General features: G+C 33.4%; 1 protein-coding gene and 1 long non-coding RNA gene across 3 annotated transcripts in view; one reads left to right on the top strand and one right to left on the bottom strand.

The window, feature by feature from the left end:
* The window catches only part of LOC118187878 (IDLSRF-like peptide), a 215,603-nt gene that overhangs the window by 28,167 nt on the left and 171,471 nt on the right, over positions 1–15,965 (bottom strand). Inside the window, exon 2 of one of the 2 annotated variants that reach the window (XM_035358165.2) lies at positions 1,307–1,444. In XM_035358165.2, coding sequence (XP_035214056.2) covers positions 1,307–1,444 — 138 coding nt within the window. Of the gene's footprint in view, positions 1–1,306; positions 1,448–15,965 lie in introns of both variants that reach the window. The other variant, XM_035358164.2, reaches the window with a different exon arrangement.
* LOC118187879 (uncharacterized) overlaps positions 1–15,965 on the top strand; it is a 98,627-nt gene that overhangs the window by 14,639 nt on the left and 68,023 nt on the right. The gene's annotated exons all lie outside the window — the stretch shown is intronic.

Genomic DNA, 15,965 nt, shown 5'->3' with positions numbered 1-15,965 from the left:
ACGTTAGTAACTTAATAAATTAATTGTACTTAAAACCTTAGACAATATTGCGAACAGTTTTCTAGAGAGCAATATCTTACCTATAACCACCAACGACAATAAACTAAAGCATATATCTGTCTGCGATGATCGATTAAATTTCAAGCATTATTCTGAATTTAATTGATACAAATAATGGAAATTTTATTCACATGTGCAGTTAAAGACGATTAATTGCATGCAATAATTGTCTTTCTTTCGCAAACCATGTAATGCCATTATGTCTTTTTGTAACTGAAAGAACCTGAGAAAATATATAGTTTTCTTTGAAAAATCAATCAATGAAATCAGTATAACTATTTTTAAGAATTAAGAACATTTGCTGCTGTCGCTTACTTTTCCATTCTTTGCACTTATTCTCAGATATAACGACTCGTTACCTGTTTTCTTTTTAAACGTTTGTAGAGGTTACCTTAAGTTTCTAACAGTTATTTTAATTTTAAACATGCTTTATTGTCTATTATCGTTTCCCATCTACTATTCCCTTCGAGAATGAGTTTTTAGTATCGCTCTTTATGTAAATGAGTTAGAAGGAGTGGAGTATTTAAGGAAGGTTCAACTTACTTAGAGAGAGAGCTCAGAAGTCCTTAGTGGCGCGTGTTTGCCGTCTCGCTATTTCGTTATTAAAACTACTGAGCTCAGCCGTATTGTATATGCCCGTTGATAATCTCCGGCTAGGCTAAAATAAGGGGTTAACTACGTTAGGGATTTGTGTCTAGCTTCGGGTAAGTCTATTTAGTTTAGTATGAAATTAGTTTCTTATTTTCTTATCCTGATTTAAAAGCCCGAGTGCAGGCTTCCCTGTAAGCCGAGAAGGGGCCATCCGTTATTATTTCTTTGAATGAATAAAAGGGTATTTTAAAACTTCTCGAGACTTTTTCGTAAATACTTGAACTCGCGATAACTCGCTACTGAGTTCCCTAGGTTCCTCGACATTTTAACATAAACAAAGTACTGAGGAACATTATACATTTCAAAAAATATTTTATTAATAATATATCGAATACAGTTTATGTCCTTTATTGTGTAATTGTATACACTCTTGATAATATTTAAAACAGCTGAAACTTTATTTCACAGATTTTGTACCAGCACTTACGGTTATATCTCTTCTAAACATTATCACGGAAATGTTAAAAACTGAGTTTAGGCATAAACCTCGATTATAATTTGTTTAGATTGTATATTTGCTATAGGAAAATCAGCAGTTTTAGTTTCTCCTACATTAAGAGGTATTTTTTTACACAAAGCGAAAACTATAAATTACCTGCAGTGCAAAGCCTAGGGTCTTCATCATAGCCATCTGAGCAGTCTGGAGCTCCGTCACACAAGTACTGGATGGAGATGCATACAGTAGTGTCTCCGGGGCAACGGAATGGTTGCGTTGGGTGGCATCGGTCAGTGTCTGCTGTAAAGGAAAGGATTCTGTTAAAAAGTGTTTTATGTAATTAAAATTATGATAAACCATTCAGTATAACTTTGTGAAAAGTTTTTAGTAAAATGTAAGAAACTAATAATAAAAATGCATAAAATGACTAATAACTCATCTTGTATTATCTTGTATCACAGTTTGTTTTACATAATATACGTTCAGAAAAGTTTCACTTGGTAAATCGAAGCTTTCGTAAGGATTTCACGAAGCCACAAATAAGAAAGAAAATAAGGCAATTAAATTTATTCCGAAATGAAATTAGGCCCATTTCTGCTAAAAATATTTTTACTTAAATAATTTTAACATTATCTTTTTATGTAAAACGATTACTTCTTCAAGTAGTTATAATAATCTTAATGAAAGTAATACACGGAGACTGTAACCGCGATAGATAACAAACCGAGAAGACAACTGGAATGAAATCCTTTACGTGGACATATCTGCATTTTATGAGGTCAGGAAATAAATTTAGTGCCTTGCTTCGTTCCGACAGAATGTGATCCAATACAGAAAACACTGAATTAAAAGCCCTCTACAAAGGGATGTTCCATACTGTATCTTATTAAGTTATCCACCAGCTGCTGCAGAAAACTTCAAATTCTGCGAGAAGGCTTCGTCTCGATTTTTTTTACTTTTATTCTAGCATTTTTTTCTTTTCTTTTTTTACTATAGGAATGTATTTATTTTATCAGTTATTTTAAAATGGCCGAAAGTATTCTTTTGTTATCAGAAGTTATAATCATTCTCAGGAAATGCCATTAAATAAAAACATTAGCTGTTGCTAATGCTGCATCAGTAGCTGTTGCTACTGATGCGAAGAATTTCATCTCAGTTTGAATTTATGTTCCTAGTTGATATTAAATTTTTCCCTAAAATTTACTGCCAACAAGGAACTTCTCTCATTTGTACGCTTTTTAAGCAACTAAGAACTTTCAATGCACCATAATTATTATAAGTTACTAGACCTTTTATTCTTTTAAAGTACTCTCTGGTAATATCTGTATTTTTAAGTATGAGAAAAGTAATAAATGCATATCTTTTAATATATGATAGAGTAGTAAAAATAATTCCTCAAAACCTGTGGTTTTCAGAAAAATTAAATTGAACAGGTAATTTGTGAACCATGTTGTAATGTGCTTATTTTAATTTTAGGTCGTGTGGGCTGCATTTGCACAAGCAGAGTTTTGAAATGAAAGAAAAATGACACTCTATGTAACCCTAATACTTAATTCCTCTTAAAGTTTTCCTTTAAAAGCTTAATTTAGTTATTTTCTAAGTGTTGGAGAGTTATCAACTTGATTACTGTCAAGTTATACAAGCACAGATTAAAATTCACAAACTTTTATTTGACTTCTGCTGGTAAAGCTAAGGAGAGAATTAAAAACTAAAAGTTCAACTGCTTATCAACAATAATTCATAAATATAAGACGACTTACGTTTTTTACAGGAGTACCCGTTCGAAAGTCAGAAATCTCAATTAAGAGAACTGATTTCTGTCCTTGGTCTAGCAAGTTACAGAAAGGGTTTAGTTACCATCCTAGCATATCATCAGGCTTCAACGCAGAGAAAAACTACGCCTTTTAAAAATGCACTTATCTGGGTAAGGGAGAACAATTGCCAAAAGCAAGCGATTCTTCATCATTGATGCAACAAGGAACGAGCTGCAGTTAAGCTCTGTCGTATTTAATTTGATTGCCCTTACTTTATGTTTAAATAATTTTCTGGTCTAAGCAAATTCAAATATTTCAGCTGTGATATTTTTTTTTTCTGATGCATATATGCTATTTTTGCTACAGGCATATTAAGTTAGTATAGTAAAAGAAACAAATAAAAGGTGTTCTGTACTGCAAAAAGTAGAGTGTTTCCCTTATAAGATATTTCTCCCGCCTTCTTAGCGCGCCTTCGTGGTATAGTGGTCTGCACGCTCGGCGCGTATTCGAGAGGTCCGTGGTTCGATTTCCGGAGAGGGCATTGCTCATTTTTCATCTTTCCTGCTTCGAAATAACCTAATGTCTCTAGACCCTATCTGAAAATTTCGCGAAGTAGGAAACCTATTGCTGTTCCAACCAAATTTGCTTCCAATTTGAATAACTGATAATTTGTTTTTGAAAATTACAAGGGTTGGAACTTTAATAGTGGCAACACAGCAGTAAAAACGCTACGCAACAAAACCAAAAAATATCGCGTATACCACACGTGAACTACATATTAGCGCATACGACTGTGCTGCACATTCTGAAGGAACGCCTGTCCATGAGAAAAATTGCTTCACGATGTGTTCCACATCAATTGACGGAAATGCAGAAATGGCTACGATACGATGCTGCCATAACCCACCTGGAGCGCTATGAGCGTGAAGGAGATGCTTTTTTACGCCGTATCATTACGCTGGATGAGACTTGGGCCCGATCGTACCAGCCAGAACTGAAACACCAATCAAACGAATGGCGTCATCACGGGTCACCACGACAATCGAAATTTCGTCAGAACCCCAGCAATGTGAAAGTTATGGTGATTCTCGTGTACGACTGTGATGGTGTCATCCTAACGCATACCGTTCCCCCACAGCAGACCGTCATTGCGCAGTATTACTGCTCCTTTTTGGAGCACAATCTCCGACCAGCTTTGAGAAAAAAACGACGACACTTTCTGCAGAACGCTCCTCTCATTTTGCATGACAATGCTAGGCCGCATGCAGTGCAAGCTGTGACTGATTTGTTCAAGCGATGGGGCTGGGAAGTGCTTTACCATCCACCATACTCCCCAGATCTAAGCCCTTGTGACTATGACTTAATTCCTAAGATGAAGGAACCACTTCGTGGCACTCGCTTCCAAACTGTTCCTGAGATTCTTACGGCAGTAGACCGGTCCATTCAAACTATCAACAAAACAGACGCTGCTACAGGTATTCTGTGACTTCCACATCGTTGGAAACGGGTTGTACACAATGCTGGCGACTATATTGAAGAACTGTAAAACATGGTGACATGAATCACTTTTGTATTCCTTGTAAATAAATAGTTGCCACTATTAAAGTTCCAACCCTCGTATATAATAGTGTACAAAATTTTAAATTACGGCAAAGCAAAAAAGTATTACATGTTTTCACTGAAGAGCGCGAGAGTTTCTGCAGCGTATTTTAGTGAAGAAGGAGATTAAACCCTTTTTAAGGTTTTCGAAATCTTTTTCTTTTCAAGAAGAGAATTATATTGGAATCGAATAGTACAGAGTTTACAGTTTAAAAGGGGATTAGTTACTTAAATTGTGGACAATAAATTTACGTATTTCCCTATTGTTTTAAAGGCGTGATTCATAAATAGATGATATTTTAAAGCGAACATTCATATAACTATTTTCATTCAGCCTTGGGGAATGCTATCTGAAAGGATTTGTATCGTACTGATGTAGGCAATACGAAATGAAATTTCTCGCATCTCTACCTACTAGTTTAGCTATCATAATCCTGTTGGGAATATCCTTTCTTCTGCAACTGGATGTTGTAGTTTTAGAGAAATGATTTAAAAAATAATTTGAAATTTGTAATAGGATGCCGAACAATTCCCTCAGTGAAAGGTACATCCCTAATAAGGAACAACCGAATACGGATACGGCTAACTCCAAACTGAATTTATTCATCTATACACATAGAAAGCAAAATCGATACATGGAATTCCTTATAAATAAACCATATCCTTCATGATGTATAAAGATGAGGAACCCAAACTTCTTAGCTACAACAGCATGTAATGCTGTCAGTTTAAGTATGTCCTATCACTTCAGTACCTAATACAAAGATTTCCAGAAATCAGAATTGCATTTTAGGAAATAGGTTTGCATGGTACACGAAAACATTATTTTATGATTATCATTTATCGAAATCTTTCCTGCTTTTAAACATATTAGAAATATTACTGAATATATTCAACAATTATAATTATAAGGTATTTCTCCCGCCTTTTTAGCATGCATTCGTGGTGTAATGGCTAGCACGCTCGGCGCGTATTCGAGAGGTCCATGGTTCGAGTCCCGGCGAGGGCATTGCTTATTTTTCCTGATTTCTGCTTCAAATTAACTTAATGTCTCTACAGCGGCGCCCGAACTAAAAAAAGGTGTTGGATGATGATTCTCCACCACCAGGATTTGGCTTTTGGTTCCTCTAATCCCCAGTCGCCTTTTAAAAGGGGGTACATAAGGTATTTCTTCCGCCTTCTTAGCATGGCTTCGTCGTGTAATGGCTAGCAAAATCGGCGCGTATTCGAGAGGTCCGTGGTTCGAGTCCCGGCGAGGGCATTGCTCATTTTTCACATCTTTAAAAAATACCTAATGTCTCTACATAATTACCAATAAATACAATAAACCTCTAAATACCTGTGACTTGGAATTGCTTTGATCAGTAGCATTGTTAACTACCGTATCACCGCGCTCGGTTTCGAGTTCTGGAGAAGGCTTGTATGTAGTAAGTGTGTAGTGTATCTGCGGCACAAATCCTCGGTGAGCCAGAAGTTCTCTCGAGTGGATTGGTAGTAGCGGTGAGAGACCCTTTAATCCCTTTTCCCTAGGGATTCTCCTTCAAAATTGGGACGGAACTGGGAAAAGTCTTACTGTCACCTATAATGTTCTATGGATCATGCCAACAACAGACACAATCCTGCACAAAGAAGAGCAGAAGGCACTTCTGGTGCTTTGAAGCTCAGCCAATGCTTAAGGCGAGATAACTTAAAGTAAGAGTCAAACAGAAAATTAAATTTAAGTAAGCTAGTACCCGAAGACTACACAAGTCAATTTAACGTGAACTGGGTTCAATTTAACCGGCGTTGAAATTTAATATTATCGATTATGATGCAAAGCCAAAGACCACAAATTTTATCTCAGCTAGCAGCCTGTTAACGAGGCCTGGAGAGGCAGAACGCGTTGTCTTACAATCTAAAAACCTTCCTATGAATACTCACGAACTAATTTGCATTTTGGAGGGAAAACGGAAGGGAGAAGTGACTGTAAAGATCAAAAACATAAAATAACTCGTTAATTAACATAAAGAAACTTAACAAGTTTCCAAATAAAATATTGCGGTGCTCGAAAGCATATTCATTTAAAAAATGTTTTCTGATTTCATACTTATTGGAACAATTATTTAATAGTTTCAATAAGTGCAATTACCAAGAAATCCAATAAACCTCTTAGTAATTACCTTGTAATTTGGATTATAACTATTATTATTAATTTTTATTACCAATACCAGTAAACCTCCTATAACGTTTTCGAACGATTTCCGTAAAAACTGCACATTTTATTGAATACTGTTATTCTGTTTTAGTTGGATGCTTAAAAGGTAGGATAGTACTTACTTCAACATGCGTGTAGTTTTGTTTTCAGAAACTCATTCCGAAATTTGGAAAATTTCAGTTACAAATGTCGTTACTATGTGATAAGAAAATGGTGAAAACAGAAAAGTGGAAGAAACTGGTAATAACATAAATAGATTTTCAACGTGAAAAAGGGAGGCATGTTAGGTGTGGTAAATGCAGTATGCAAACAGAAAATGCCAACCAACTAATAAATGAAAGTAAAGGCATTCAAAGTAAAATCTAAACAAACCATAAATTAAATTTCAGGATGTTTGAAAAGAGAAAATATTTATAATTTCTGTCTCTTAAGGTAATGATACTTCCCCCCCCCCAAAAAAAAATGAATACGGAATTTTGTTTATTTTGAACAAATATTATGGGAGATTTTTTAAGAAACATTTTTCTCATTTTGTTACTGATAAATAGTATTCCTTTTATTTATTCAAACCTTTCTGTATTCCACATGTGTTTTTATCACAAAAAAAGATAGAAATAGGATTTTGAGATACCTGTTGATATTTACAACAAATGAATTAAAATTGTAGAGGAGTAATTCGGCCTAAAATATGTTTCGTAGTTTAAATTACAAGTTAGAAAAACTGATTACGTTTGCATTAAATTTCGCATTATTTTCTCTATACCATTTATTCTATTTTATTGCTGTGAATTTAGAAATAACTATTCGCTTTAAAATTCCATCGTTATGTACTTTGAATCAATACTTAATTCAAGATTCCTAAAGAAAAGAGGCTTCATTCTTTTATCCACATTAAAAAAGGCTCTGGGGTGTTTGTGTTTAATCTCCGAAATATTTTCTTTGGATAGAAATAATGTAAGCATTAATATTTAGAAAGCATTAAATGAAGTTATGTACTTAAATTTTCAGCATATTTTGTGCACTCTCGTTTGAGGGAAAAATGTATTGCCAGAAATTCAGGAGGACATTTTTTATTTATAAGTATCTGTGAATACAAGGGAGCACTAGTTATGAGCAGATAAATAAATTATTCATTGATAAATTATGAATTTTCATTTCCTGAGGAAGTTATCATATTCCCTTCTGTCATCAACTAATTTATTATTCTTTTAAAATATTTTTATTCGAAATTTCTTCGGAAGGGTATGACATATTTCTTTAGGGGAGTTTAAAATACAACTGGAAACTTCTGCCAGTAAGTTTTTTTACTATCCTCCTCCTGAATTTTTGTGACTTTTTAGCCATTAGTGGTGACTTATAATTTCAAGAAGACTAGTTTGATATGTTTATCTCAATACTTGCATAAAAAGCTAAAATTTATCTCATTGTAGCCATATTTCACAACGACTAAATTTTGAACTTTCTTCTACAACTTGCTGTTAATGAAACTAAATGTGTAAGGAATATATTAAGAGAACTTCAGCATTAAAATATGCGGTATGGGAACTTTGCAGTTAGGCAGGTGCATATCATGAATTTTTTATTACAATTTCGAGATTAAAATCTTTAAGGATTTGAAATCCATTTAACGATTTAGATGATCTTAGACATTCGAAGATTCCACTCAGTTTGTAGAGACATCAGATTATTTTTGAAGTAGGAAACGCGAAAAAAGAATAATTCCCTCAACAGGATTCGAACTTGGACCTCACGAATATGAGCCGAGTGTGCTACCGTTACACCGCGAAGGTACGCAGAAAAAAGGGAGAAAATACCTTATGAGATAAGTTTAACAGCTAAATTTAGTTTACTTTAGTTTCAAAAAGTAATATTGTGTTATGTATATGTACAGCTGCAATATCATTTAAAGCATGGAATACATTTGCTTAGCACAAACTGAGTTTGTTCAAGTCTAGTATGTTTTCACCCATTTATGATTTCAATGTTGAGATACAGTAAGCGAATATCTACTAATGAACTACTTGGGAGTCTTAAGGCTTTTCGTTAATTTTTTGTGTCCCTGTAAAGTTAAATGACTTTTAGGTAGAAAGAAACAAGAAAACATTTAGTTAGCGTTTTTGCCTTATTCTGGAACAACTGAGACTGAAGAATTACTTGCAAAAAAAGGAGAGGAAGATAATTAAGCTCTTTGGGTTAAAGTGAAATGTTTCGCTAGCACAAATCAGTGTCACTAGCTTAAGATGGCTTCCTTTTTTTCTTACAACTGTTTTTCGATGTTAGCATTCAGTGTTTTTATAATAATAAAAATGGGTAATTTCGTTTTATATCAAATTAAATACGCTTGCAGCTTGAAAATTTTCTGTTATATACGCTGAATATTATTTGAATTTCATGAATAGTACATGAAGAGCTCTGCATCCGTAAACTGTATATTTAGGTCAATTCTGACTACAACAGATTTCCAAACCTACATGCATTGCCGAAACTTCACATCATTTTAGGTAAATTCAAATTTTTCTCAGTGCTACCAGAAATAAAAAAAAGGGCATTGATTACATTTTGATATTAAAGAAAATTTGCTCTCTTATTTTTGTCAGAATATCTTTTGCGATAAACTCGGAGAATACAGGCAGAACAATACTTAAGTAGTATGAGAGTGTTGCTCAATGTCTAATACTTTACCGCTCGGTCGCTAGTGAGTTCAGCGCTACTTAGAGAATTATTTTGCATAATGTATGTACCATATGAAACTTAATACCGTAAAGGAGAGAATGGCACCAATCTTCGTTCATGACGGCTTTTGTCTCTCATTGAGCGAGCTCCCTTTGTTAAGCATCATCGCCAGAATTGTGAAAACGTAACTAATGCGCATCACGTGTATTGACGTCTTAAAAAAATCGCGGACTAGCAGTATGGGTCAAAAGTTGAATATGACTCTGGTCGTCGCTTCGGAAGGCAGATACCAAAACTGCTCAGAGAGAAGGAAGACCTGAACTTTTATCTAAAAACAAGATTTTATAGAAGAAGCTGATGATGTAACTATATATAAAACTTATTAGTTTTTTTATTTTGCTCTCTGTGGCTCAGTTATTGAAAGTATTCATTGACGATCGCATATCCAATCACCGAATTCAAATTAGTTTCCATTTAGATTACCATTGCCTACACAGAACTTTGAGTCTATGCGATTTTCGACGCTGCTGCTATATAAGAAGCCTAACTAATAGTAAAGAAATTGATCATCTAAGGTGACTTTGAAAGATAGTATTACATGACTTTTACGACAGATTTTTAAGAAACTATGTGTATTCTACCCGAGACAATGCTTCCAGATTGCATCTGTTACGAGTCGTTGATTACATCCAGTGCAAAGTTGTGTTTCCTCTAATTCATACTAACAACTTAATAATACCTCATTTGCAGCAACGTCGCACTGAATTACCCGTGTTTAAACTCTAACAATGCTTTGTTCAGGCTGATAACTAAGCCACAGAATTAATTAAACTGATTAATGCTGACATCAAATAATTTATGATACTCGTTAATACTGATTGGTAACGCCTAATGGCAACTTTTAAAACTAAGTCCCAAATCCTTCTCACCATGGGTTAAAAATTAATTAATTTTTAGTTTATAATCCGCGGTCTGAAGTTTGTAAGCAGCAAATTTAATGGCGTCTAGCCCACGGGTTTCTTTACAGAAATGAAGAGAAAAACATAAGTCTGAACACTGAGTCGCCTCTTACGTCTGGAAAATATAAACATTAGAAATAGCAGAAAAAGGAAAGATTAGAAGATAACTATTTTAATTAACACTTCAGTAGTGATAAACTTGCGGTTGGTTTCTACAACTTGCGCAAAACTGCTTAATTAAGTGATGGCAACTTTACTTTCATCAGAATTTTATTAGACTTTTTTCCTTTTTATTTTTTTAAACAATTTATCAACATTATCATTATTATAATGATCGAGCTCTCTTTAGATTAAAATGGGGGAAGACAAATATGCCTGTCTCATTTTTTGTATAATCCTTTTCCTTTTTAATAAGCTATAAAATTCGAGCCTGTTAAGGAATCCTTCACAGACTAAGCTGCCATCTTTGTACAATGCATATTTTTTGAGTCTCAGGCAATTAATCTCAGGCGGGAAGATACGAGAAGCGTTGCTAATGAGTTACAAGTAAGCCTCTAATTAAAGAAAATCTCAAGAGTTTTACCAGGCTTACATTGAATTAAAGCAACATCGTTTGTTTTCATTTGTATTTTCTCCTTCAACTCTTAAGTTAAGGATCTGAATTCGTTAAAGTTAATTATACGGTTCATCCTACGTGTGTAATGCCTTTCAGAATTTTAGTTCGTTAATGTTTATCATTAGAGTAGGAAAACGGGAATTTTTTTGAATGACACCCTGTCTCATTCTACTGATCTTGTGACAGACCGACAAACAGGTTCTCCAATCCTGGATGTTTTTAAATACGATAAAATTTAAATTTAGAAAACAGTTTTCCGAAATAGTTTTCTAATTATGTGGCTAACATAATTAGCGTCATAATAACTTAACGATAATACTAGAAGTTACACAAAGAAAGCATAATGAAGTGCAATAGCCTGATTCCTCGCCACATCAGCCATCCCATTGGTAGGATGCTTAGCAAGGGATCGCTTTCACACGGCGATCTTTACTTTGAATTCGAGACAAAATATGTATCAAAATATATCTGTGATGTATCAGATATCCAGTGTCTATGATGTATCAATAAGCAATATCAATATAAGTAATAATTCAATATCAACATAAGTGTAATTGGGATGACTTGAAGAAATCTGCAACGTATTGGCGATGGTTCTTTGCATTATAATAAATTGGAGAAGCTTTACTGGATAGTAATAAAGATGATACTAGAAGGCAGACGTAGCCGTAAATTCCACACATAATTTTATTCCTTTGTTGCTAATTCTTAAGATACATATTATTTTTCATTGCACATCGTAATTGTGAGTGCGCTATGCACCCCAGAATTTTATACAGATTATATTTTTAGAACAATGGACAATAGCTAACAAAGCTAAGCGAGCGAAGTTGCGTCTTAACGGGAAGAGAGCTAAAAGCAAAAGTTAACCAATATGGCAGCCTATTAAGAGAAATGTTTCAGTTCTCGAAATTTTGAGTTCAAGTTCCGAATTAGTTATGTCAAAGCTTTGGTTTAGGTTATGCATCATAAGGTATTTCCACATCTACATTATAAGTCATATTCCCCCTCCTTCTAACATGCCTTCGTGGTGTAACGGCAGCACACTCGGCTCGAATTCAAGAGGTCCAGGATCGAGTCCCGGTGAGGGCATTGCACATTTTCACATTTCCTGCTTCAAAAATTCTAATGACTCTACAACATCATAAATGTTATTAAGTCATATGTATAGTTTGATTTAGAAATGTCGAGAGAAATTTTGATGCATCGCAGATGGCAGAAGGGGGCAAATAAAAATCTAAAGAAATTTAATTAGTTGCTAATTAGTTATTAGAGATTTATTTTCTTATTTTAGATTTTATATATTAGATTTATTTCCTTATTTTAGATTTTACATGTATGTCTCAAATATCCAGACAAAATATGTATCAAAATATGTCTGTGACAGAATATTTTCAGCGAATGGATTAATTTAAAATCTGTCGATCGGAAAGTTTCTAGACAAGCTGGTAGAACGAGAAGAGAATTATATGATCCTATGATACCCCCCCCCCCCCCAGGATACTCACGATCAAGACTGGAATGCCACTTATGTAAGTAGACCTCGGGTGCTCTGTGTTAGTTGAATAATCGAATTCATACCGAAATAAATCACCAAACGCTACGTGTGATAAAACATTACGAGATATTTTAGTTTAATTTGCATCTCAATGAACAGATTCAAAACAGTTATAATGAAAAAGACTGCATATACTTGATTATTGAGCTGGAAAGAAAAGGCTATTCAGAGCACCAGTGATAACGCTAAGTAGTGTAGTTTACATCAGGGATATCTGAAGGAATTGTACCCTTGTGGACCGTAAACAGTCTTTTTATTTAGAATGATTACAACAGATAAATAGACTTCAAAGAGAAAAATTCTTCTGCTCAAATCTTGAGTTGCCTTGTTAAATTATTCATTTACGTATACAAAACAAACTTCATGAATTTACTCTCACGAAATTCATTCATTTGAAACGAAATTCATTCATTTAAGTTCATGAAAAGGCGTCTCCTAACGTGTTCGTGAGCATGAATAGTATTTTTTGAAGAAAGGTGATATTACAATGAGTTTTATGACGCAACATAAAAATTTAGAACAGGAAAAAAATAACTACTACAACGTATGCACAAATATTGAACTTTCTCTTTAAACTATTTTTATGTATCACGGCTCCCAAAACTTTATGGAAGCTACAAGAATTATTAGATAGAAATCTTATTATTGGACTGGCACTCAAAAGTGTGAACAGCTCTCAGTGTATCAATTCATGAGCAGCGGTATACATAAACGAAATAATACTTGAATATTCTAGCAGAGTGTTCCATGACGAACTTTTCCTCATGTTAATTTTATTTTTGATTGATAATTTTCATTAATGTAGTGTAATGGGTTTTATAGTTAATTGTAGTACTCTACGGAAAATGATAAACTGCTTCTTACTTAAAGTTTATTATTTGTTACCCTTTTTAATATTTCAGTAGTCTATAATAAATTATTCAAGACAGCTTTCCAAGAAACAAAGAGTACCATACGAATAATTTAAGATTTGATTAAAAAATATAAAAATTCGCACAGCTAAATATTCTTATTTATTACCACAGAACAAACTCAAAAGCATCTTCAGACGGAAACCTTAAAAACTGAGAAAAGTCAGCAATGAATACAAGAAAAAATGTTCATGTAATTATGAACATCTTTCTGGTGGAATAATGATGCATTTGCATGTAACTTTGTCGCTCGTCAATCGATTGGAGATTTAACGCACAATCAACAATACGGGGCTTCCAAATGAAATGCCTTTCATAATTTAAAGAGCTAATAAACCTTCCGGGGGGGAGATTACAATTTGTAATTTTCAACGGAGTATGGAATGAATTATTCATTCTAGGACTTCAGAACTTGAACTAACTATGAAATTCTTGTTTGAATTTTAAAATATTATTTAACAGAATATCACAAAAAATCTTTTTTCTTGCTGATCTTTGAAATATTTTACGAAAATTATATATTCGTTCAATATGAAATAAATTTAAGATCCTACCTGTAGTTATATTTTTATTGTAAGAAATGTATATGTTTTGATTAAATTTTAATTTTTTTAAAGATTTACATTCTAGATAAACATTATTTGAATCGTGAAAGAGAAAATATTACGACGTCTACTGACGTCTGATTTCGATACTGGTTTTATTGGAAAAGCTGCATGTTGTTTCTCTTTATAGTAGTTTGATGTGCATCCTAAAAACACCAATCTTTTCTTGAAATTGCTTTGAAAATTTGAAAGATAGCAGCATTTTCAAGTAATACTCAAATCATCAATCATGATATGCGTTCAAAACGATAAAGATGTAAATAAATATGTACAGCTCATGATACAAAATATTTTAAAAAGTACAACTGTTGCGAAAGAGCTCTGAATGATTGATATGTAGGTTTTCTTTCATATGAAAAAGTATTTCTTTGGATAAATTTGTGCTTACATTTAAACAAAATTATTATTTTTTCCCATAGTAGGTACTAACCATCATAGTCGCTGGCGACTACTAAAGCCGGAAGCGGTGGTAATTTTGTCATGGAGGCACCCCTAGTAGGTAGATCATCGTTGTCTCTTATTAAGGGGACAAACAACTTGTCTTTTGTCATGGAGGCACCTAGTAGGTAGACCACCGTTGCCTCCTATCATGGAGGTAGGAAAGGGAGGAGGGGCCATTCCGCGCTAGAAGTGAAGCACTGCTTTGAAGCTTGGGTCACCAGAGGGGGTGTTCTTTGTTTACATTCAGAAGCTCGCTTGACAAGATTCTGATAGTATTTCGACACACGACAGTTCCATAGAAATCGAAAAAGGGACACTTTCGCATGAAAGAAACATTCATAGTGTGATGGATAATAGCAATTTGTATAGTTTACTGACATTTACGCAAAAATCACATCTTGGTTATTTTTCGATAACTAACAACAGCGATTTTGATTATGAATTTGTTTTATAAAATTCTAAGCTGTTGCACTACAAAAATATAGATTTTAAGAAAAATGTTATGCTTAAAGAATGAAAAATACCTTACGGTACATTTAAAATTGTATACGTCTTTCGATACCCTTGATAGAGTATTCGCTACTTTTATTTTATTTTCCAAACGTCAAAATGTTTTAAATAAAACAAATTTTTTTCACATCCATATATTATTGTAACATGTACCTTTTAAAATTTTTTAGAGAAGAGGCTTTACTGCTGCTCATTTTAAACCCATCGTTTTAATTTTATATATCTGAAAAATAATCACTTTGGGCTTACACGTTTTACTTATTTGGGTTAATTAAAAATAAAATTACGATCAAATGCTGCAATCCTCGTCAAAATTAATAAATATACACGACAAGTTAGCTTTCCCTTCATTTGGAACCCCACATTTGTGAATGAATGGTAAAAAAAAAAAAAAAAAAAAAAAAAAAAAATCTGATAAGTATAATTAAAAGAATTAATTCCCCTTACATTTTATAATAACTCAGTTACAAGTTTTAAATAATACTTAAAAAAAAAAAAAAAAAAATCTGAAATGTTTCAGATTTGAAATTACGTCCAAAGGGGCGTTTTTTTAACGTTTTGAGTGTTACCTTTATTTATTAAATATCATGTTCTTTGCGCTTAAACCATAAAATTCAGTTCAACAGCAATATCGCAAAATAATGTTAAATTAAGCATATCTTTAGAATTTCCGATATACACAGTCTCGCGAGCTGGAGATAAAAGTCTTTTTTTTCTATATAACGTTGCCATTTCTCGCTTTTAAAGCATTGAGTTTGTAAATCAAAAATTCGTTAAAGTTTTACAAAATATAAAATCTATAATAAAACAAATTCCAAATTTGGGATTTCAGATGCCCATATTCGCAGTAGGATTTCGTCATTCAAAATTCGATGGCTCTATGTACCATTGTTTTATCACAATGCGAGAAATAGACAATCATTTATGCAGATTTTTCATTATTTAATTTCTTCAAATATAATGCAGGACTCTAACATTTTGTGGCAACAGTTTGAAAA

Source organism: Stegodyphus dumicola, chromosome X1, assembly GCF_044657685.1.
Source record: "Stegodyphus dumicola isolate Sdum_Otavi_A_Nest chromosome X1, ASM4465768v1".
Lineage (NCBI taxonomy): Eukaryota > Metazoa > Arthropoda > Arachnida > Araneae > Eresidae > Stegodyphus > Stegodyphus dumicola.
The sequence above is the reverse complement of the archived record's forward strand: the minus strand, read 5'-3'. Positions and strand labels throughout refer to the sequence as shown.